At 44.2% G+C, this 22,007-nt stretch overlaps 1 protein-coding gene across 1 annotated transcript in view; it reads left to right on the top strand.

Moving 5' to 3' along the window:
* Positions 1-22,007, top strand: part of RARRES1 (retinoic acid receptor responder 1) — a 44,053-nt gene that overhangs the window by 11,994 nt on the left and 10,052 nt on the right. Inside the window, exons 2-4 of the mRNA XM_081570659.1 lie at positions 14,350-14,412; positions 17,713-17,896; positions 20,999-21,135. Of these exons, the coding sequence (XP_081426785.1) occupies positions 14,350-14,412; positions 17,713-17,896; positions 20,999-21,135 (384 nt within the window). The remainder of the gene's footprint in view (positions 1-14,349; positions 14,413-17,712; positions 17,897-20,998; positions 21,136-22,007) is intronic.

Genomic DNA, 22,007 nt, shown 5'->3' with positions numbered 1-22,007 from the left:
CAGAGCCCTGCGATCCTCTCTATGGGAACACTCCTCACATCAGGCAAGCCAGACCTGCCTGTCCCCTTCCTGACAGACCTGGCTCTTAAAAGAGGTTCAGCTTTTAAAAAAACATCTTTTAATGAATGGATTAGCTTTGTACCATGTACCACGTGTAGCAACACGTGTTCTAAGTGCAGGGAAGGACCACCTGAACTTGAGACCTTGGCTTCATCCCAGGTGCAGAGCTTCTAGATTCAAAATCACTACAGTAAGCAGTTTATTGCACTCACAGATCTGATCACACCAATATGCAGGTCAAAAACAGAAGTTTAAGATCCAGGGTGGAGACATCCATACCAAGTTACTTTGGACTTAACTTCTTGCACTTGTTGGTCCCAGGTACAAAGCTGAGGGAGTAATAACCCTCCTCACCTTTGCTCCCTGGAGACCTCTCTGATTGGTTATTCTCTTTTATCCCCTTTCCCATTGTCAACTGAAGAAACAAACAAACAAACAAAAGCAGAACCTGGAAGTTGAGAAGTTTGTTTTATTCGGTGAACTTACTGAGGACTGTAGCCAGATACAGCTTCTCAGATTGCTCTGAGGGACTGTACCAAAGAGGTAAGGAAAGAGCTAGGAGATGTAGGAGTTTTTGCTGGGGAAAAAAAACAACATGTAGTTGAACATCCAAAGATTACTGCTGATCACTAAAACAGACACCTCAGGTTAAGGATTTTAGTGCTTTTCTGTGTATGGGAAGATGCAGGAATCTGGGCTCCTTGAAATCATTGCTTTGATAAACATCTTAACTATCTAGGAGCAATATTCTGTTTTTCTCCCTCCTGGTTTCCTCTCAGGGTCCACTTTTGGGGTTTGAAGGCTGCAGTATCCTTTGTTTACTGAAATGGCAGGCAGCATTCTTTGTCCACAGTGCCTCTTCTTTGTCATAAATTTGACCAACAGTTGGGAGGCATTTCATGACCAGTTTTGTCCCATGGCTCTGAGAAATCTCATTCCTAGATCAGGTGAGGATTCTGTTGATAGGCTACTCAGTGTGCTAAATTTTTTGGATGAGGCCCTGTTGATTATCTAAAATTCTCTGAATTGCCTGTTTTACTAGTCAATTAGCATCCAGGAAATGTTTTCCCTTGTTGCTTCTTCCCATATCTAGAATTTTACTGTTACAGTTATTTTGTATAGAGTTATATATGTGATCAGTTGCCTTAAGACATTTAGCCATCATTAATTTTTTTCAGTGGCCTGGTTATGCATTGGGTTATGAAAGAGACAATAACAATAGTTTTATGAAATAGAATATAGGTAATACAGCTAGTAACATTAATAAAATACAGCAGAGAAAGGCACAAGGTGTAAATAATTTGAAAACAACAAGAGAAAAAATTAAAACAATGATTAGTGTAACTAGTTGTAATCTGGTCGCAGTAAGCCATCAAGTTCACAGGGGAGCCAGCTGGATAAGCCAGACTTTGGAAGGATCATGTAGAGAGGAAAAGATAAATGTTTCATCTTTGTTTACAAAGGTATATTTTATCAGCTTGTTGTAGATCAAAAAGAGTATAAGAGGAAAGAGTTTCTGGAAAACAAACATTAAAAATCAGAATATTTCAGAAGTCATAAAATTGTAAATCATATTTATCAATTCATTCAGTTCTGTGTAATTCCAGTTGATCTGTATGAAGTCATCAGGTTTTCCATTAGAGTTTTGTAATTTCTTACTGAGTTCAGTGGTATGATCTCAAAGTTATCAGAAACAAATTTGTCAAAAAGCTCTTTTTATGAATCCTCTTGAAAATCCTCATTTTGTAAAAGCATGAGAGTAAAACAATGATTGTCTATAAATGACAAAGGACTTAAAATGGCATGGTTGAAGATCTGTTTACAATATAATTAACAAGAAACTTAGTTATTTTTGTGGCATACAACCTTTTAAAGATAATGACTAGAATTATAACTGATAACAGTATATTAGGACACATAAGATTTTTAGGAATTCTGTATAACTTTTGGAATGACTACATTAATGACATTTACCCATAAAATAAGAAGGTTTTGTTATACTTAGTTGATAGTGCTACCCATGTAATTTAACATGCCAGATAAACCTAATTAGTTTAATCTCTCTCTTTGGGACGTTTGAAGCATCCCAAAGTTAGCTGGGGGTCAAAAGAATCTTAATTAGAATTTGATATTTGGGAAGTTTGTTCTTTTTAAAAAAATGTCAAGTTTTTAAAACATTTGGTCAAATAGGATCATAGGTCACTGAAGCAATGCTTATTCACTCAACCAAAGAGACAATAAAAGATATTTAAGGCAAATGACAGATCATGTAGAAGGCAGAGCAACTCACAATCTGTTACCAAAAATAGTTCATAAGAAAACTCTGTTCTCATAAAAGAGAGAGAAAACCAAACTCCAGTCTTGCACCAGCCCACCCTCAACAACAAAATTTACTTACCTAATTAAATTCAATCCAAACAGAACCATGCACAGAACAACTTTGTCAGAGCAGCCTCTCTACAAATCTTCTACAACTTTCTAATATCCATTTTAGTTTGTCCCTATAAACTACCTGGGTCAGGAAGCCCCCCTGGAGAAGGGAATGGCAACTCACTCCAGTATTGTCTGGAGAATTCCACAGACAGAGGAGCCTGGTGGGCTACAGTCCATGGATGGCAAAGAGTCAGACACAACCGAATGATTAACACACTCCCCAAAATAGTCTAAGAAAGTAAAGATCTTTGTTGTACAGGTAGATGCAACAAAGGTTAAGGTGACAAAAGCCCCTGAGAGTTGCCTCAGCCAAAGTCTTCTCAGAATCCCAGTCTATTCCATGGACACACACACACACACACACACACACACACACACACACACACACAAAATCAGGTCGAGCATTTACATCTTAAAGACACAGAGAGAGAAATGCAAGTTCTTCCTAGAAGGGCTTTTGTTTCTGAATTCTGAAAAGATATTTTATCAAGTATGCTCTTTCTAGCTGCATAGACACTTAAAAATGAGTTTCAGAATGTTAAAAGAGCCCCAATTTGACCGTTTTAGGTTGAGAGCTCCTAGTATAGTTCTTCCAGTCAAGTGAGTATTTGCAAGTATAAATTTCCATATGTGTTGTACATGAACCTGGCTGGGGTGTTAGTTGGAGCCTGACACTCTATTGCTCTTTTGTTTTGAAAGCTTTGTTCCCCATTGTAAAGTCAGTTTGTCGAGATAAAATGCTAGTGACAATCCTGCTGTGGACCTGTGTGCTGTTTGTAAGCTTAACTCCGCTAGATGGCACCCTGGAGTCGCTCCGGCTCTCACATGTCCTGGTTTCCCCTGGTAGTGGAAGACCAGTCTGAGTGCTCAGGTCACTGAGTGGCCAGCTTGTAGGCTCATCCCTGGCAGAGCACGTTTTTAATTAAAATGTGTGGGTTTCCCTATAGGGACAGCTGCATGGTATGAGGGCGTGCTTTCAGCACTCCCACAAGTCTCTCAATTGCCTGAGAAAGCCCACTGTGAGATCTCCTTCCTTGGAGCTGAAAGCTCTCATGAGATATCTTCAATTTTATTCTGAAAAACTCTATTAAAATAGCCAATCCAAGTTAAAACAACAGGCCAGCTTCCCACCTAATTACACAGTCCAACCCTACTCAGTGTCTTTCAGCTGAGGATAACCCAGATACCTCTTCTTGAAACTAAGTTTTCAGGATAATCTTGGAGGCAAGAGGAGGTTAACACCACCGAGTAAAACTTAGGACCCTCAGCCACTGCTGGGAGAGCTACAAGCCGGGAGAGATTCACCCACATTTGTCTGTGCTCTTGTCGCCGGCCAAAATCTTGGCTTTCTCTGCCCAGAGCTTCGAGGAAATGGAAAGGTGGCTTTAATTCTCAGCCGGTGGAGAGGGGGATGCAGTAGGCTTATGCCTCAAGATCTGTGTGGCCCCTCCCCACCCCCCCATCCCCACGCTATGAGGAGTCTAGGGGCTTATATAAGATGAGGGCTCGCAGTCAGGAGTCGGGAATGAGGAACAAAAGGGTTAGCATCTTGATTTTTTCCTCTTGCATCGTTTCAAAGACAGTCATAGGCTGCATCAGTAACCCAGTCACTGAGTCTGGTGGTTGGCTGGCTCTGTGGCCTTCTTACTGATCTGTAAAAAGAAGAACTATAAGGGGAAGAGTGTTGTAAGGATAAACACCAGGTACAGGATGCATTTAGCACAGAGCCAAAGGAAAATAGGTGTGAAGTATAGCTCCTGCAGGGGCTTTCCTGCTACTCCAACTTGTAAAGAATCCACCTGCAATGAGGGAGACCCCGATTCAACTCCTGGGTCAGGAAGATCCCCTGGAGAAGGGATAGGCTACCCATTCCAGTATTCTTGGGCTTCCCTGGTGGTTCAGATGGCAAAGAATCTGCCAGCAATGCAGAAGACCTGAGTTTGATCCCTGGGTTGGGAAGATCCCCTGGAGGAGGCATGGCGACTCACTCCAGTATTCTTGCCTTGTTAACAATTCCCATGGACAGAGGAGCCTGGAGGGCTGCAGTCCAGGGGGTCACAAAGAGTTGGACACAACTGAGTGACTAAGCACAGTTGACACAGCACAACACAACTGCAGAGTTAGACGGTAGAAAAGCAAACTTATTTAAGGACCTGCAGAGTTAGGAGCAGTTAAAGTTAAAAAAAAACCCCACAAAAACTAGGGAATGTTCAGGCCTGCTCACTGTTGTGTTTAATCTTCTTTGTTGTCAGGAAAGGGAAAGAGAAAAAACTCCTCTTTTTGTCATTTTCACTGCAACTGTCTTTGAGGAGGCCGACTGGGCTAAGAGGCCACTGCTGGTACCTCTGCTCCAGATCCTGGTGAAGCAGAGAAGCCTGCCCTGGGTCCCTTCATTGGCCACCACATCTGTCGACTGAAGAAATGTATAACCTGAGTTGAGAAGTTTGTTTTCTTTGGTGGACTCACTGAGGACTATTGCCCAGGATGCAGCCTCTCAGATTGTGCTGAGGGACTGTTTCAAAGAGGTGAGGGAGGAGCCAGGAGATGTAGGAGTTTTTTCTGGGGGAAAAAAATGTCAAATATCCAAAGATTACAAGATAACTGTTATTCACAAATACAGACATTTCAAGTTAGAGTTTAGAGCTTGTGTCTATATGGGAAGATGCAGGAGTCTGGGCTCATTGAAATCATTCCTTTGATAGACACCTCAACTATTTAGGGCCAAAACAGTGTCCTGCTTTTCTCCTTCCTGAATCCCCCTCAGGGTGCACTGTAGGGGCTTTATGGCTGCAGTATTTTTTGTTTACTGATATGGTAGGCGACATTCTTTGTCTACACCATCATCCCACGTCCCTTGGGGAACCACTGAGAAGGGCTGATGTATCTTCTTCTGTCTGTGTTTTCTTCTTTTTAATTAAACTGCGCCAGGTCTTAGTTGCAGCCTGTGGGATCTAGTTCCCTGACCAGGGATCAAACCCCATGCCTCCTGCGTTGTGAACACTGAGTCTTAGTCACTGGACCACCAGGGAGGTCCCTGTAAGTGTTCTTATGAGAGATATTGTTGCTGTGTGTGCAAATTTTTATTTAAAACATTTTTGTAAGTGGTATGCTGTGCATTTTCTTGTGTCTGCTGTTTTCACTTCCTGCCTCGAGGATCTCTCTTAGTTGCTCTAAGTATGGCTAGTTGGCTACCTCTTCCCGCTGTGATCTGTGGTGGTTGTTCAGTCGCTAAGTTGTGTCCCATTTTTTGCGACCCCATGGACTGCAGCATGCCAGGCTTCCCTGTCCTTCACTATCTCCTGGAGTTTGCTCAAACTCATATCCGTCGAGTCGGTGATGCCATCCAACTAGCTCATCCTCTGTCTGCCCCTTCTCCTCCTGACCTTCTGCGTAGCACCCCCATTCTATCTGCCTACCCCCCAGGAAGGCACAGCAGATTGTCTCCAACTTCCCACCACACACACAATGCCTCAAGGAACATCCTCCCATCAGTCCCCTGTTGCAGTATCACCGTTTCTCTGGGACACACACCTGGAAGTAGTTATTGGATCATAAAAGTATGTGTAACCTTGATTTGACTGAGTCATCCAGACTGCCCCCCAGTCAGGCTGCACCGGGCTACCTCCCACCAGCCATGAACCCCCAACCCTGGCCAACAGGTTGGCCTTATGCACTTTCTCATTTGTTGCCAATGTAACAGTTGTGCAGTGGTCCCTCCCTGCTTCTTGAGCTGCATCTCATAATTACTCACTTGTGTACAGGCCTTCAGAGCTCTGTTAACCCAGGTAAGACATGTGATATGCTTAGAACCACACCCAGCACAGGCCCTAGAGGGTATATGTTATTGTTCTATAAATATAAGCATCCTTTAAATGATGGTAGATTTAATAATGTTGTCCTAACACAAAATGTGAATTCTAGTGATTATTTCTGATCTTGAATAATGTCTTTAGCTGACCATGTTGACCTGCTAGCTCACATCCACATCTGTCCATCATTCACTTCCCTTTATTTCTGCCATCCCCACCTTGGTTCATGCCGCATCCTTCCGTGAGGAATGTTTGCCAGCCACTCACAGTCATCCTGCTTCCCAGATGGCACAGATGGTAAAGAATCTGCTTTACAGTGTGGCAGGTTTGATCCCTGGGTCAGGAAGATCCCCTGGAGGAGGGAATGGCTATCCAGTATTCTTGCCTGGGAAATCTGATGGACAGAGGAGCCTGGTGAGCTGCAGCCCATGGGGGTCTCAAAGAGTCAGACACGAATGAACATGTGCACACATACTATCATCCTGCCATCCCCAAAGTGAATTCCTTCTTAACTTCAGAGTTCAGCTCAAATGTCGCTTTTCTGGTCCCCAGACTAGATCACTTCTCCAGTTATCCTTTCATAGCTCCTAAGTCATCCATGATCAAGTAATCAGCTGTACCATGAACTATTTGAAGTCCTTCTCCTGTGCCCTGACTGCCCTGAGGGCGGCTGTGACAGTCTCCTCCCTGTTCTTCTGCTCCCAGCCCTGTTTCACGTTCAGAACTCCTGGGGTGCATGTTGAACTATAGAGACCTCTTCATCACAGGATAGTTTAATCAGAGACAGCCCAGGGAACACACAGCCCTAAAGTGGCCTGAGGAGCGTGAGACACTCATCCCAGATGGCCCTGACTGGTCTTCCAAGGCTGCCGCCTTATCTCTGGAGACCCAGCAATGTGGCCTCAGAGTGACTCAGAGGAAGGGAGCCAGGAGAGGCCTTTAGGGGAGATAAAGGGACTCATAAATGATCAAGTACAACCACAAATATAAAAATCCTATTTGGGACAAAATGTAGATGTTTTTAAGAGTGCCTAATTAATACAAAAGAAGCAGAGCAAATCGGGAAGGAAAATTACTCTTCAGAAGGACAGCTCCATCCTGACTCAGCTCACAGCCTCGGTTACTCCGGCTGTTTCTTTCCCCGCAAAAACTAGGTACTGGTGCTGTAACTGGGAAGGGTTCATTTTGAATTTACTCTGGATCTGCTTGTGCGACTTTAACCTTTATTTTGCTGCTTTTATTGTTATAAGCTTACATGGTGGTCTGCCTCAGGGAGATAACCTGAGCCGCCCACCTGTGAAGGAAGTGAAACAAAACCATTGTCCTGCCTGAGGCTTGCCATTCTAGGGGACATTTACAGGGACTGAATAGCTTTTTACTTTGCTTCCTCACCTCCCCCGCTCCCATCTCTGATCCATAAAAGAACCTGGCAACCAGGCCCCACCAAGATGGTTGTTTTGAGATGCTAGCCTGCCATCTTAGTCAGCTGGCTCCCGAATAAAGTCCCTTCCTGATCCCAACACCTCATCTTGGTTTCATTGACTCATCTTACGTCCAGCAGAGCGAGCTTGGACTTGGTAACAGCTCCTTATTTAGCCTCCATGTGTTTTCAAAAAAATACGGAGTCAAATAGTATCTTAGGTACTCTATTTGAAATATGCACAATTATATCAAGGTTAAAGCAGGCTTTTGTGAATTTCTGTGGATAGCAAATAAGTGTGCCCAGTTTATTAGTTATGGAAAGGTGGGTGGTCCTTAAGATTATTCTCAGTATTGCCTTCCCAGGGGCATGACCGGAAATGCCATGGCTTCAACCACCACCTCCACTGAATCTCCTTTTATGACATCCAGCTGCTTCTTGGCCTTCTTCCATGTCTTTGAGCATGAAGGTGGTATCACCAACTCTGCTGACCTCTCCTCTTCTTAGCACCCGTGATAGCTGACCCCCAGATGGCAGCCTGAGGGGCGTCCTGACTCCTGTGAAGGAGGCTGACCCCAGACCCCTAAGTGGAGGTGAAGGGCAGACTCCTAGATCATGCGTGGAGCAGGTGGGAGGGCCACAGGGCTGGTGCAGCAAGCGGTTCAAGCCTTAGAGCTGCCAGCACACAGAACTACTGCCTTTGTGAGTCTCAGCTGTTGGTGTCCGCGTGGCTCAGGGCAGTGTTCTGTGTGTTCTTCTAACTCGGGTGGGGCGTCGAGGAGACTTGGAGACAGATGTATGGGGCACCTTGTTCAGCGACTTTCATGCAGGTCCCACTTACGCCCTTTAACGGTTCTCTGTGAGCTCCAGGCAGGAGAAAACCAAAGTAAAAACAAGCTGTTGTTTTTCAGTCACTCAGTCGTGTCTGACTCTTTGTGACCCCATGAACTGCAGCACTCCAGGCTTCCCTGTCCTTCACTATCTCCCAGAGTTTGCTCAAACTATTGTCCATTGAGTCGATGATGCCATCCAACCATTTCATCCTCTGTCGTCCCCTTCTCTTCCTGCCCTCGATCTTTCCCAGCATCAGGGTCTTTTCCAGTGAGTCAGCTCTTCGCATTGGGTGATCAAAGTATTGTAGCATCAGCTTCAGCATCAGTCTTTCCAATGACTATTCAGGACTGATTTCCTTTAGGATGGACTGGTTGGATCTCCTTGCAGTCGAAGGGACTCTCAGTCTTCTCCAATACCACAGTTCAAAAGCATCAATTCTTCCATACATTCTTTATGGTCCAACTTTTCCATACATGACTTATGGAAAAACCATAACTTTGACTATACAGACCTTTTTTGGCAAAGTAATGTCTCTGCTTTTTAATACATTGTCTAGGTTTGTCATAGCTTTTCTTCCAAGGAGCCAGTGTCTTAGTTTCATGGCCGCAGTCACCATCTGCAGTGATTTTGGAGCCCAAGAAAATAAAGTCTGTCACTGTTTCCATTTTTTTCCACCTATTTGTCACAAAGTGATGGGACTGGATGCCATAATCTTAGTTTTATGAATGTTGAGTTTTAAGCCATCTTTTTCACTCTCCTCTTTCACTTTCATCAAGAAGCTCTTTAGATCCTCTTCACTTTCTGCCATAAGCGTGATGTCATCTGTGTATCTCAGGTTATTGATATTTCTCCCGGCAATCTTGATTCCAGCTTGTGCTTCATCCAGCCCAGCATTTCGCATGATGTACTCTGCATATAAGTTAAATAAGCAGGGTGACAGTATACAGCATTGCCAGTTCTCTGCAAGCTCCAGACAGGAGAAAACCAAAGTAAAAACAAGCTGTTGTTTTTCAGTCACTCGGTCATGGCTTACTCTTTGTGACCCCATGAACTGTAGCACGCCAGGCTGATGTTTGAAGCAGTCTGTTGTTCCATATCCGGTTCTAACTGTTATTTCTTGACCTGCATACAGCTTTCTCAGGAGGCTGGTAAGGTGGTCTGGTATTCCCATCTCTGTTAAGAATTTTCCATAGTTTGTCATGATTGACACAGTCAAAGGATTTACCGTAGTCAATAAAGCACAAGTAGATGTTTTTCTGGAATTCTCTTGCCTTTTCTATGATCCAATGGATGTTGGCAGTTTGATCTCTGGTTCCTCAGCCTTGTCGAAACCCAGCTTGTACATCTGGGCATTCTCGGTTCACATATTGTTGAACCAGCTTGAGGGATTGTGAGCATTACCTTGCTAGCATGTGAAATGAGTGCAGTTGTGGGGTAGCTTGAACATTCTTTGGGATTGGAATGAAAACTGACCTTTCCCAGTCCTGTGGCCAATGCCGAGTTTTCCAAATTTGCTGGCATATTGAGTGCAGCATAAGCTAGATCGGGTCTGGATCTCAGCCTACCATAGTCTCATCCTTGGGCCAGACCCTGCTTCCCAGCACAGTTCTTTCTCTCCCTGATGTGATTTTTTTCAGTTAATTTTTATTGAAGTATAGCTGATTTACAGTGTTGTGTTAGCTTCTGCCATATAGCACAGTAAATCAGTTATACATATGCATATATCCACTCTTTTTAAAATCCCTTTTTCATGTAGGTCATTATAGAGCATTGAGAAGAGTTCCATGTGCTGCACAGTAGGTTCTTGTTAGTTATATATAGTAGTATGAATATGTCAGTCTCAGTCTCCCAGTTTATCCCTCTCCCCTCATGTCCCCTTTGGTGACCATAATCTTGTTGTCTACATCTGTGACTCTATTTCTGTTTTATAAATAGGTTCATTTTTATCATTTTTTAAAGATGCCACATATAAGCAACATCATATGATATCTGTTTTTCTCTGACTTACTTCACTCAGTATGGCAATCTCTAGGTCCATCCATGTTGCTGTAAATGACATTATTTCATTCTTTTTTATGGCTGAGTAGTATTCCATTGTATGTATGAACCACATCTTCTTCATTCCTCTGTTGATGGACACTGAGGTTGCTTCCATGTCTTGGCTATTGTAAATAGTGCTGCAGTGAACACTGGGGCGCAAGTATCTTTTCAAATTATGGTTCTCTCTGGGTATATGCCCAGGAGTGGGATTGCTGGGTCATATGGTTGTTCTGTTTTTGGTTTTTAAAGGAATCCCTATACTGTTCTCCGTTGTGGCTGCACCAGTTTATATTCCCACCAGCATTTATAGGTGGGTTTCCTTTTTCCATACCTTCTCCAGCATATATTGTTTGTAGACTTTTTGATGATGGCCATTCTGACCAGTGTGAGGTGAAAATTCATTTGCATGTCTCTAATAATTAGCAACATTGAGCATATTTTCATGTGCTTTTTGGCCATCTGTATGTCTTCTTTAGAGAAATGTCTATTTAGATCTTCTGCCCAGGTTTTGATTGAGTTGTTTGTTTTTTTGATATTGAGCTGTGTGAGCTGCTTGTATATTTTGAAGATTCATTCTTTTAATTCTGTGTGGGCCTCCCTGGTTGTGGCATGTGGGCTCAGTCGTTGCAGTGCATAGGCTTAGTTGCTCCACAGCATGTGGGATCCCAGTTTCCCGACCAGCAATCAAACCCTTGTCCCCTGCCCTGGAAGGTGGGTTCCTAACCACTGGACCACCAGGGAAGGTACCTGTAGTGTAGTTTCAGGTCAGGGAGCCTGATTCCTCCAGCTCCACTTTTCTTTCTCAGGATTGCTTTGCTATTCAAGGTCATTTGTGTTTCCATACAAATTACAAAAATTTTTGTTCTATTTTATGCAAAATGCCATTGGTAATTGATAGGGATTGCATTGATGCAGTGGTGATTAGGACAGTTCCCTTATTTTTTCTGATCTTTCATTGTTAGTGTGTAGAAATGCAACAGATTTCTGTGTATGGTATACTGCAACTTTGCCAGGAGGGGTGATGTGCCACCGTGTGACTTGTGGGATCTTAGTTCCCCAACTGGGGATTGAACCTGGGCCCTCTGCAGTGAAAGCACTAAGTCCTTACCACTGGACTGTCAGAGAATTTCCATGTATCCTGCAACTTTACCAAATTCATTGATGAGCTCTAGTCATTTTCTGGTAGCATCTTTAGGATTTTCTATGTATAGTATCATGTCATCCACAAACAGTGACAGTTTTACTTCTTTTCCAGTTTGGATTCCTCTAATTTTTTTCTTGTCAGATTGCTGTGGCTAGGACTTCCAAAACTATGTTAAATAAAAGTGGCGAGAGTGGACAGCTTTGTCTTGTTCCTGACCCTAGAGGAAGTGCTTTTAGCTTTTTGCTATTGAGTATGATGTTAGCTGTGGGTTTGAATAGGTTTTAGTAACAATACAGATAGTGAGCATTGGACTTTTCCCCCCCGACCAAGGCACCATCTAAACTCTTTTGTGTTGCGCTTTACTCTGCACAGCAGCCTGAGTGCTGCAATATGTTTACTTTACTGGGGTTCCCACAGACTTGGGGATCAAGTTCCAAGTCCTCTTTACAAAAAATGCTTTCGTGACCTTGCACCAGCCTCCCCAGACAGCCTTTTCCCTAGCTTTGCAGCCTTCCCTGAAACGCCAGCCCCTGCCCACCATTCCCATATCTTTGCCTGGCTCCCCTTTGCTCTAGAAAGCCTCCCTGGAGTAAGCGCCCAGCACACACGCCGCTCTGGCCGTGCAGGAGAGCTGCACTGTGTAGCTGCTGAGCTACCCTTTCCACACAGGGTGCAGTCAGGCCAGACGGGATGTTTAATTTCCTTGTATCTCCCTGGTGCCTGGCATACTAGGTGGCAAACAGTGAATGGCTGAGAAGACAGACACGTGTGTATGAATTTTGTAATCCGTATGAATATGTAATTGAAATCAGTGTTTCAGCTTACACCAGAACTTGTTTCGAGATTGAAAAGGAGCCCTAAGCAAACGGCTCTCATGCATGGGCTCTGGGTGCCCCTTGACCCCCAGCAATATCTATACATCCACACATTTAAATATTCCTTATATAAACAATTGCCATAGAATCCTCACTCTCCATTCTCCAGTTTCCCAGAATTTATCTTTTTTTACAGTCTGTGATAGGAATGGATGATATCTGGTCTACTTAAAATAACCATGCTTGGTTGTCGTGTTCCTGGGCTAAAGTTCACAGGAAACAGAGGGAATTCCCTGGTGGCCCAGTGGTTAAGACTCTGTGGTTCCACTGCAGGGGGACACGCGTTCGATCCCTGGTTGGGGAACTAAGATCCGTGCGGCTGTGTTTCCACCTCACCCCCGCCTCCCACAAAAGGGAAATGGCTGTTTCCACAATAACTTAACACTGTGTGGAATAACTTCAGCTCCGGGTGGCAGAAGCTCCCTTTCTTTTCTAGAAAACATTTTACTGAATGATCATTGTGCTCTTTAAAAAAACGATGGCCAATAACAAAGTTCTTCTGGACAGTCTAACGGGCTTCAGTGGTAAGGATATGTATTCTCTAAAGCTCTGCATTGCGATCAGTTCAAAGGTTTAAAAAGGCTAAACATGCATTTCCAAAGTTTAGAAGCATGCCTACTTGTGAAAGCTCCAAAGTGGAGACCACGATCTCTGTGGTAACTCACCCGGCCCCAGGCTCAGCCCATCACAGAGCTCCCCCACCTCAGGCCTCCCGTGTGGGTCCACTCTGCCCACCCTGCGTCTGGATGTGCTGCTTCCACACTGTCCCTTTGACCTCAGCTGAGGGCTCCTCCCGCAGACGCCTTCCTTGACCACCCTAGGGTACACAGCCATTTTGTCCCACCCCTTTTTCTTCACTTACCACCATCTGAAAACCCATCATTTATTACTGGGTGCATCTTTGTCGCCGGATCCTGTTTTCAACTGTGAGCTGCAGGAAGGGGAGCTGCTGAGGCCCGGTGCCCAGCACAGGGCATGGAGGGGTACCGACGACTGGGGAAGGAAGGAACCCTCTCCTCAGCCTGTGTGCTCATATCTGTTTCTCATCTCACTGCTCCCACAAAGCCAACTTCTAGCGTCAGGACCAGTTTCCCCCTCTCAACCTCCCTCTTTGTGAGCAGCTGTCAAATCAGCAAGCAGAGTGGCATGATCAGACGAAAATTTGAGATCTTTTCTCCTGGCTTAAAAAAAAATCGATTTTATTCAGGTATAAGTGCTACAGCTGCCATTTGCATGTCATGTTATCCCAAGAGAGTAAGCGGTTGTTGTTGTTCAGTTGCTAAGTCTTGTCTGACTCTTCGTGATTCCATGGACTGCAGCATGCCAGGCTTCCCTGTCCTTCACCAACTCCCGGAGCTTGCTCAAACTCATGTCCATTGAGTCGGTGATGCTATCTGACCATCTCGCCCTGTGTCGTCCTCTTCTCCTTCTACCTTCAGTCTTTCCCAGCATCAGGGACTTTTTCAATGAGTTGACTCTTTGCATCAGGTGGCCAAAGTATTGGAGCTTCAACTTCAAAATCAGTCCTTCCAATGAATATTCAGGTTTGATTTCCATTAACAGAACTTCCCGGAGAAGGCAATGGCAACCCACTCCAGTGTTCTTGCCTGGAGAATCCCAGGGACGGCGGAGCCTGGTAGGCTGCCGTCTATGGGGTCGCACAGAGTTGGACACGACTGACGTGACTTAGCAGCAGAACTTCCACTTGGCTAAAATTCCGTTTCTGTGTTTCAGGTTAATCAGAAGAAGGAATATAAATTTGACCTGGTGTTTACCACAGAATTCTACAGCGCAGAGGTAAGCTGCCATGGTTCGTGAAGTGTCCCATTAACGTTTATGGATTTTTTTTTTAAGTGAGAATCTTAATATTGGGTTGGCCAAGAAGTTCATTTGGAGTTTTCCATAATATATTACAGGAAAACCCGAACAAACTTTTTGATCAAACCTGTATGTAGTGACCTAGAGATTTACTTTTGTGTGTGTGTGTTTTCCCCTCCTGCTTTGTTTTCTATTTGTTCTCAAGAATCGAAGACTAGAGCTTGGCAGGACAACTTCATGACCTTACACAGGGTTGCTTTTAAAACAGTCCACACAGCCTTCTTTGTTGCTAGGAGGGTGTTTCGCACTCGAGCATCTGCTGCCCCTCCCTCACATCTCAGAATCCCTGGAGTGACTCACTTCTAAATGCCAGCCTGCTCTTTCCCTGTCAGCTGGTGACATTTCTCGTTAGTGGGCTGGCGTGGCAGGAGACCATCTCCGGGAGCTTCCCTGAACAGAGGTATTCTGTAACCCAGAGCAGCCTGTCACGCCGCAGGCACCTTCAGCCTCTCCAGTTGCGACCCGGCAGGCCATGATTCTCCAAGCTTCCTTTCCCCTGCTCTCAACAAAAGAGTAAACAGGAGATTCAGACAGAAATCAGAGCCGGATGAACTTCCCAGTGCTGGGCCGAGCTGGGAGGCATCAACCGGAACCTGGCTGGAGGGACCGGCCCAAACCCCTCAGTGTGGCACTGAGTCAGGGCGCCAGGGGTGGGCAGGCAGCATCAAGGCGTCTGAGGGAGGCAGAGCTTCGGAGAAGGCAGGACCCCTCCAGTGGACGCTTCTGGAAGAAAGCTTACCAGTACTCAGGACTGACCGGACAGTAGTACACCAACTTTGCATATTGACCTAAGAATTAACATTTTCTTAGAGCATAAGGAAGGTGCTTTTGGTTTCTGTGTTGCCAGTGGAGGTGTTCAATTAAAGTGAAAGGGAAAATGACTACTAGATTATTTTGACCTACTGTGCTTCTCTGATGGGCATGGTGAGCTAATTGAGGGGGTGAGGAGAGTTCTTTCATCTTCAGGCAACTGCTTTGATTCTGTGGGGCCAACTTGCGGTGGGGGGGGAAGAAAAGGAAAACAAAAGGCGACAACACCCATTTCCTTTACCCTGCCTTGGAAATAGCTTTGACATCAAAGGAGCCCACGTGCCAGCCCTGTCTTTTGCCCTTGATAAGCCTCTTCTGGAATGCTCCCTTCACCATTTCCCTGTATGGCACTGATGATTAGGAAAGCCTATTGCAGTTTTTATGGGGTTTTTGGCTTTAGTTCCAGGAGGGGGCTTATTAGGTAGATCTGATCTTCATTACAGTTTGTTTGTGGGCTTTTTTTTTTTTTTTTTGGTTGTTTTAACTGGGACTCCACCCAGTTCAAATGACCGTAAAAGGGAAAAGAACTTAGTTGGTCAACCGACCAAGTTGTTACAGGAGTTAACTCGGGCCATGAACTTCCTCAAATCATAGGCCCAGTGGATGGTTTGAGCGAACATGCATTTTTCTGGGAAGCAGTTCCTTGGCTTTTATTGTTAGATTAAGGAATCAGTGACCTAAAAGGGTAAAGAACTGTCCCAGAAATGAGTCGTGCACTTGATGTCTACTTAAAGCATCCAGCTACCCACCTCCATGTGTCTCTGGGTTGGAAAGTAAGTGAGGGAGATCCCAGAACACTCAGTGTTTCTAGGTTTCAATGTGAGTATAAGCCGACAGCCCTTGGTCACGTGGGTAGTTGGAACAGCCCCACTGGGGTCGTTTTTGTCTCTACTTCTTCCAGATTAGATCTCAGGGCTCTCACAGAGCTAGGGGCCTGGCATCACAGACAGCTCAGGTCCTGGCTGACCACTTACTAGCTATGACACATGGAGGAGGTTCCTCTTTAAACGTCAGTCTTAATCTGTAAAATTGGAGTTGAGTTCAGTTCATTTCAGTTGCTCAGTCGTGTCTGACTCTTTGCGACCCCATGAACCGCAGGACACCAGGCCTCCCTGTCCATCACCAATGCCTTAAGTCCACCCAAACCCATGTCCATCAAGTCGGTGATGCCATCCAACCATCTCATCCTCTGTCGTCCCCTTCTCCTCCTGCCCTCAATCTTTCCCAGCATCAGGGTCTTTTCCAATGAGTCAGCTCTTTGCATCAGGTGGCCAAAGTACTGGAGTTTCAGTTTCAACATCAGTCCTTCCAATGAACACCCAGGACTGATTTCCTTTAGGATGGACTGGTTGGATCTCTTTGCAGTCCAAGGGACTCTCAAGAGTCTTCTCCAACACCACAGTTTAAAAGCATCATTCTTCGGCACTCAGCTTTCTTTATAGTCCAACTCTCATATCCATACATGACTACTGGAAAAACTATAGCCTTGACTAGACAGACCTTTGTTGGCAAAGTAATGTCTCTGCTTTTTAATATGCTATCTAGGTTGGTCATAACTTTCCTTCCAAGGAGCAAGCGTCCTTTAATTTCATGGCTGCAGTCACCATCTGCAGTGATTTTAGAGCCCAGAAAAATAAAGTCAGCCACTGTTTCCACTGTTTCCCCATCTATCTGCCATGAAGTGATGGGACCAGATGCCATGATCTTAGTTTTCTGAATGTTGAGCTTTAAGCCAACTTTTTCACTCTCTACTTTCACTTTCATCAAGAGGCTCTTTAGTTCTTCTTCACTTTCTGCTATAAGGGTGGTGTCATCTGCATATCGGAGGTTATTGATATTTCTCCCGGCAATCTTGATTCCAGCTTGTGCTTCCTCCAGCCCAGCGTTTCTCATGATGTACTCTGCATAGAAGTTAAATAAGCAGGGTGACAATATACAGCCTTTACATACTCCTTTTCCTATTTGGAAAATTGGAGTAAGAGGACCAAATTCATCAGGCAGCATGATGGTATTGTCACTTGTGTTCATGGAGATTAGCTTCCTCTTGGTCAAAGTTTGCAAGCTTGAGTTCCAACTGAGCATTACATTGGTCCCAGAGAGGAAAGGACCTGTCCTAGAGTTTTGAGTCGAGCAGCACTCACAGCTGTCAGTGAGTATTTCTTTGGAAAAGGCCCAGCCTTCTTTCCTAAGGGCACCATCAGAAAGCAGGAATTTAAAAGACAGCAAAGGCTGAAGATTGCTGTGTTCAGTGTGAGCCCCAAAATCACATTCTACAAAGCAGACCACTACATATGCATGCCAGGGCATACCTGCCACGTACGAGGAGCTCCCCAGTCTTGTGTTTGTACGTTGGGATGGGTGGGAAGTAATGAGGAACCCTCCTTTTTAATTCCAAAATCTTTATTTCAGGAAGGTGAGAAACGTCTGGGAAAATGTTCTGCTCAAGTATTTTTCAGGAATGAGAAACCCAGACCGGCCGTTAATGTGACATGTACTCAGCTCATTAAGAAGGAGAGGAGAGAGGAAGAGGATTACCAGCTCTACAAGCTCATGAAGCAACTTAAAAGCCCCTTGAATGCAGTCAGCATTCCTGGTATGTACCCATCTCTGGAATTTCTATATTCAGGAATGTGTGTCATTACTAAATCTCAAGAAGAATGATCATCTAAAAATCTATTTCCCAAATGGCACTTTAACGACAGAAGTGGTTTACCTCATTATTTAAACAAAATTCAGAAGTATCCTTTTCCGGTTCTCCTCCTCCAGTACAAGATAGTGACTCCATCAAGAACTGTCTGTACCCCTTTCACCTGCCCACTTCCATCCCAGACACAGGCAGGGCAAGAGCTCAACTCCAAAAGAGGTGGAGGTCTTTGTAACAGGACCCACACACAGAGGTGCAGTTTTCAGGGTTGAGTCCAGGAGCCGAGGAGACGTTTCTAGAGGTTTCTGATGGTGGCTTTGGGAACTTAAAGTGATGAGACCCCATCCAGGGCCTTGGCTATGCCCAGCATCGTGTTCCGCACCAGGGCTGGGCAAGCCGACTGTCTTGGGGCCTTGGAGTCGAGCTGATCTCATTTTAGGTCCAGAGCTAATAGGCAGTGGTGCCATCTCTTCTAAGAAATGAACCTTGCCTCTCAAGTGACTCAGCTGAAGTGAAGCAGAGCCCATTTGCTCTGGCACTCAGAGACTCAGCACTTCCCAGCAAATCCAATTTCCAAAACCACAAAGTCATCTCTGCACCTGCACTTCAGCATCAGACTTGACATCTGCCCACCACAGTGCTCCCTGTGTCTCTCTCTCAGCTTGTTCATCTGCCTGGAGGCTGTGAGAGACCCGTTTCAGCATGGAGGCCCTGCGGTCTCCATTCATTACTGCATCTGTGTCCCTCCATTATGGGGGCCGAGTGTTCTGACAGACCTAGAGGTAGGATCCTGCTCTTTGTGCTTCTCAAATGCAGAGCTTGGATCGTTCTCATTATAGGTCTCTGACAACTTGATTAAATCCTGTTCCAAAGAATCAGAATCTCATACTGTAGTAGAATTTGCTTATATCTAACTGCCTGAAATAAGGGGGCCACTGACTAATACTTACAATCTAGTTATTTAGGGGTTGATCCCCTCCTTAGCTAAATGCAAATGGGAAGAAATGGGGGCTTCCCAAGTGGCGCTAGTGGTAAAGAACCCACCTGCCAATGCAGGAGACATAAGATACGCAGTTTCGACCCCTGGGTCAGGAAGATCCCCTGGACAAGGAAATGGCAACCCACTCCAGTCTTCTTGCCTGGAGAAGCCCATGGACAGAGGAGCCTGGCAGGCTACAGTCCCTACGGTCGCAGAGAGTCGTACACGGCTTAGCGACTTAGCACACACCCCTCCTTAGCATTAGCTGGGGAAATAGGGTTTTATATATTCCTCTTAAAACACAAATTTTTAGAAATCATTTTGGACCTTCTCTCTTAAATGTTTGTTTGCCACAGGATTTCTAGATTTTGGACACTTTTTAATAGTGCAGATTAAAAGTCCTGTGTGCCCACAAGGATCATTCTATAATAATATAACAACGTGTTGCTATAAAGATTCAAATAATTTAATAGAGGGCATGTTTTCATCAATGAAATCTACAAGTTCTCTTGTCACTTTAAACTCAGCAGAGACATTTAATGGTGCTATTTATAGCCTGTATATATAAAATTATCTACTTACAACTGAAAAGGTTTGGTTTTGGATAAAGTGAATCAAAATCCATTTTGGAGTAGGCAGTTCAACTCTCAGCAGATCCCATTATTTAATTAACCCAGGGTTTTTGACTGTTGAGCAGTTTTCTCTACAATTGGTGAGTGAGAAGATCTAATCCATTTTATGATATCCTTGCTCTGCACTGTTTTCCCCCTAAAAAGTAATTGTCTAGTTTTCATTATGAGTAAAAAATTTCACCTTTTCTAATAAGTTCATAAACTTCCTATAGATGAGCCCAATATGTTACACATAAAAGACTGGGGAATAACCAGCTAAAGTCCAGAGTAGCATCAGTGCCACTGAATTCATGCTGGACACAAATTCAGTTGTCCTCACTATTCGCAGTATTTTGTATAACTGATTTTTCTTCTGTGGTTAATTTGTTTTGATCTCAAGATTTAAACTCATAGCGGCACTGTAAGATGAAGGAAGTCTGTTACTCTTTCTCACATGCTTGTGCGCGCACACACACACACACACACACACACACACGACAAGAATTCAAGGCTTAGCTCAACTCTCATCTCTGTGACATTTTCCCCAACTTCTTCAGCCCAAAGAAATCTCCCCGTTCCCTGTGCCCTCCTCCCCTCTCTGATCTTCCCTCTCTTAAGAAAGGTGTCAGCTGCCGTTCTGCACTGTCAACAAGAGGAGGGTAGGGTCTCTCTTTGTATTGCAAACAGCACCCAAGCAATCAATGAATGCCTTCTGAACGGATACCGTTATAAATCAACCAAGTCAAGTTCTACCAACACACAGCAGAATTTATGCGAAAGATTATTTTACCAAGAAGGGTTCATTTCCTAAGCAAGCTGTTAGTATTCCTCACATATTAAACTATTATTGGGCTTTAATGCAGACCAGGAATATCTCTTTCAAACTACATAAATGATGGTCCATGAACAGCTCATAAATAACTTGCTAAAATTAGAGTTCCTAAAAGTCACAAAAGATAATTAGTCATTGTTTCCCTACCTATCCCAGTATCTGATATTAAGTAATTTTTTTAAATAAATGCTGAGTTAAAAACATTACAGTTCCAAAAACAATATCACAGGAAAAACTCACTTGATTTATTTCATTTGGTCAAAAAAAAAAAGTGACAGATGCTGCCACTGATTGGCTTTAACGCCTAGGATCAGAGAAGGACAGAGACATTTGCTAGGTTGGTGAAGAGCAGCACATTCACTGTAGAATGAAAGTAGAAAGTGATGTGGAGAATATAACTGATAGATATTCCCATCTAATTAAAAGATTGAAGATTTTTAGATTAATCATTACAGCCCTTGGTTTGCATTTATGTAATATAGCAAATAGCCCTTAAACTGTTTTATAGTAGCTTTACTTACCAGGCAAGTTGAAGCATGTAAACCTCTATACAACATAGACACAGATACGAGTCTAAAATTTTGTCCTATAAATGTCTTAACACGAATGTACATTTTTTGTTCCTTCAGACAGTCATGGATATATTCCTCCGTCTCTGAGACCCATCTGGGACCTAGCTTTTCTGGGCAGCTCTTACGTGATGTGGCAAAAGACAACACCGTTTCTACACTACTACATGTCACAGATTAGCAGTGTCAAGCAGTGGGTAAGAAAAACAAAAAATCAACTCGTAACCCAAGGGGTACAACCAGTGCAATGTTCTTACACAAAATTAATATGAATTTCTAGATTTGTGGCAAGAGTTTTAACTGCATTTCATTCACTCGATAAATATGTGAATGTCAGGTATTGTTTTGGGGACTGAGGATATAGCAGTGAACAAAAGACTCAAATGTAGCTGTCTGTATTGGGACTAATTCTAGTGAGAGAAGATGGTGAACCGATAAACAAGAAAATGTGTATCAAATGGTGATGAGGGCTACGGAGAAAAATAAAGTAGGGAGAAGGGAATGTGGGGTATTGAGAGAATTATACCTTAGTCTAAAGTAAGGCCCCTCTAATTTGAGCAGAGGTGACACTGGTGCATAGGTCCACGAGAAGTGAGAGCGAGCCATGCCTCCAGACGAGAAGGGGTTTCAGGCAGAGGGACCCGAGGCAGCAGTGTGGCTGACGGGCTGGATGAGTCCACACAAAGCCTGGGAGGCCATCAGAAGGACCTTGCCATTTACTTACTACAGGGTTTTTTAGCAGAAGAGTGACAATCTGACTTCCAGATTGGATCATTTTGGCTGCTGTGTTGAGAACAGACTAGACAGACAAGGGTGGAAGCAGGCAGAACCAGACTATTGCAGTGAGTTAGGCAAAGTCTGCTGGTAACTTGGACCAGGGTGGCAGCTGTGGAGGTGGTGAGAAGCGTTTGGATTTTGAAGACGGACTAACAGTATCTGTTGATGGGCTGAATGTGGAATGTCCGACAATGAGAAAAGTTGAGGATGATTCTTAGGATTTGGCATGAATAACTGGAAGGCTACTTTTCATTTACAGAGGAACAGACTGGGGTAGAAATTTGCTTGATTT

Source organism: Giraffa tippelskirchi, chromosome 2 (assembly GCF_054371585.1).
Source record: "Giraffa tippelskirchi isolate mGirTip1 chromosome 2, T2T-mGirTip1v1.2.pri, whole genome shotgun sequence".
Lineage (NCBI taxonomy): Eukaryota > Metazoa > Chordata > Mammalia > Artiodactyla > Giraffidae > Giraffa > Giraffa tippelskirchi.
Note: the sequence above shows the minus strand (reverse complement) of the source record. Positions and strands in the feature narration are given on the sequence as shown.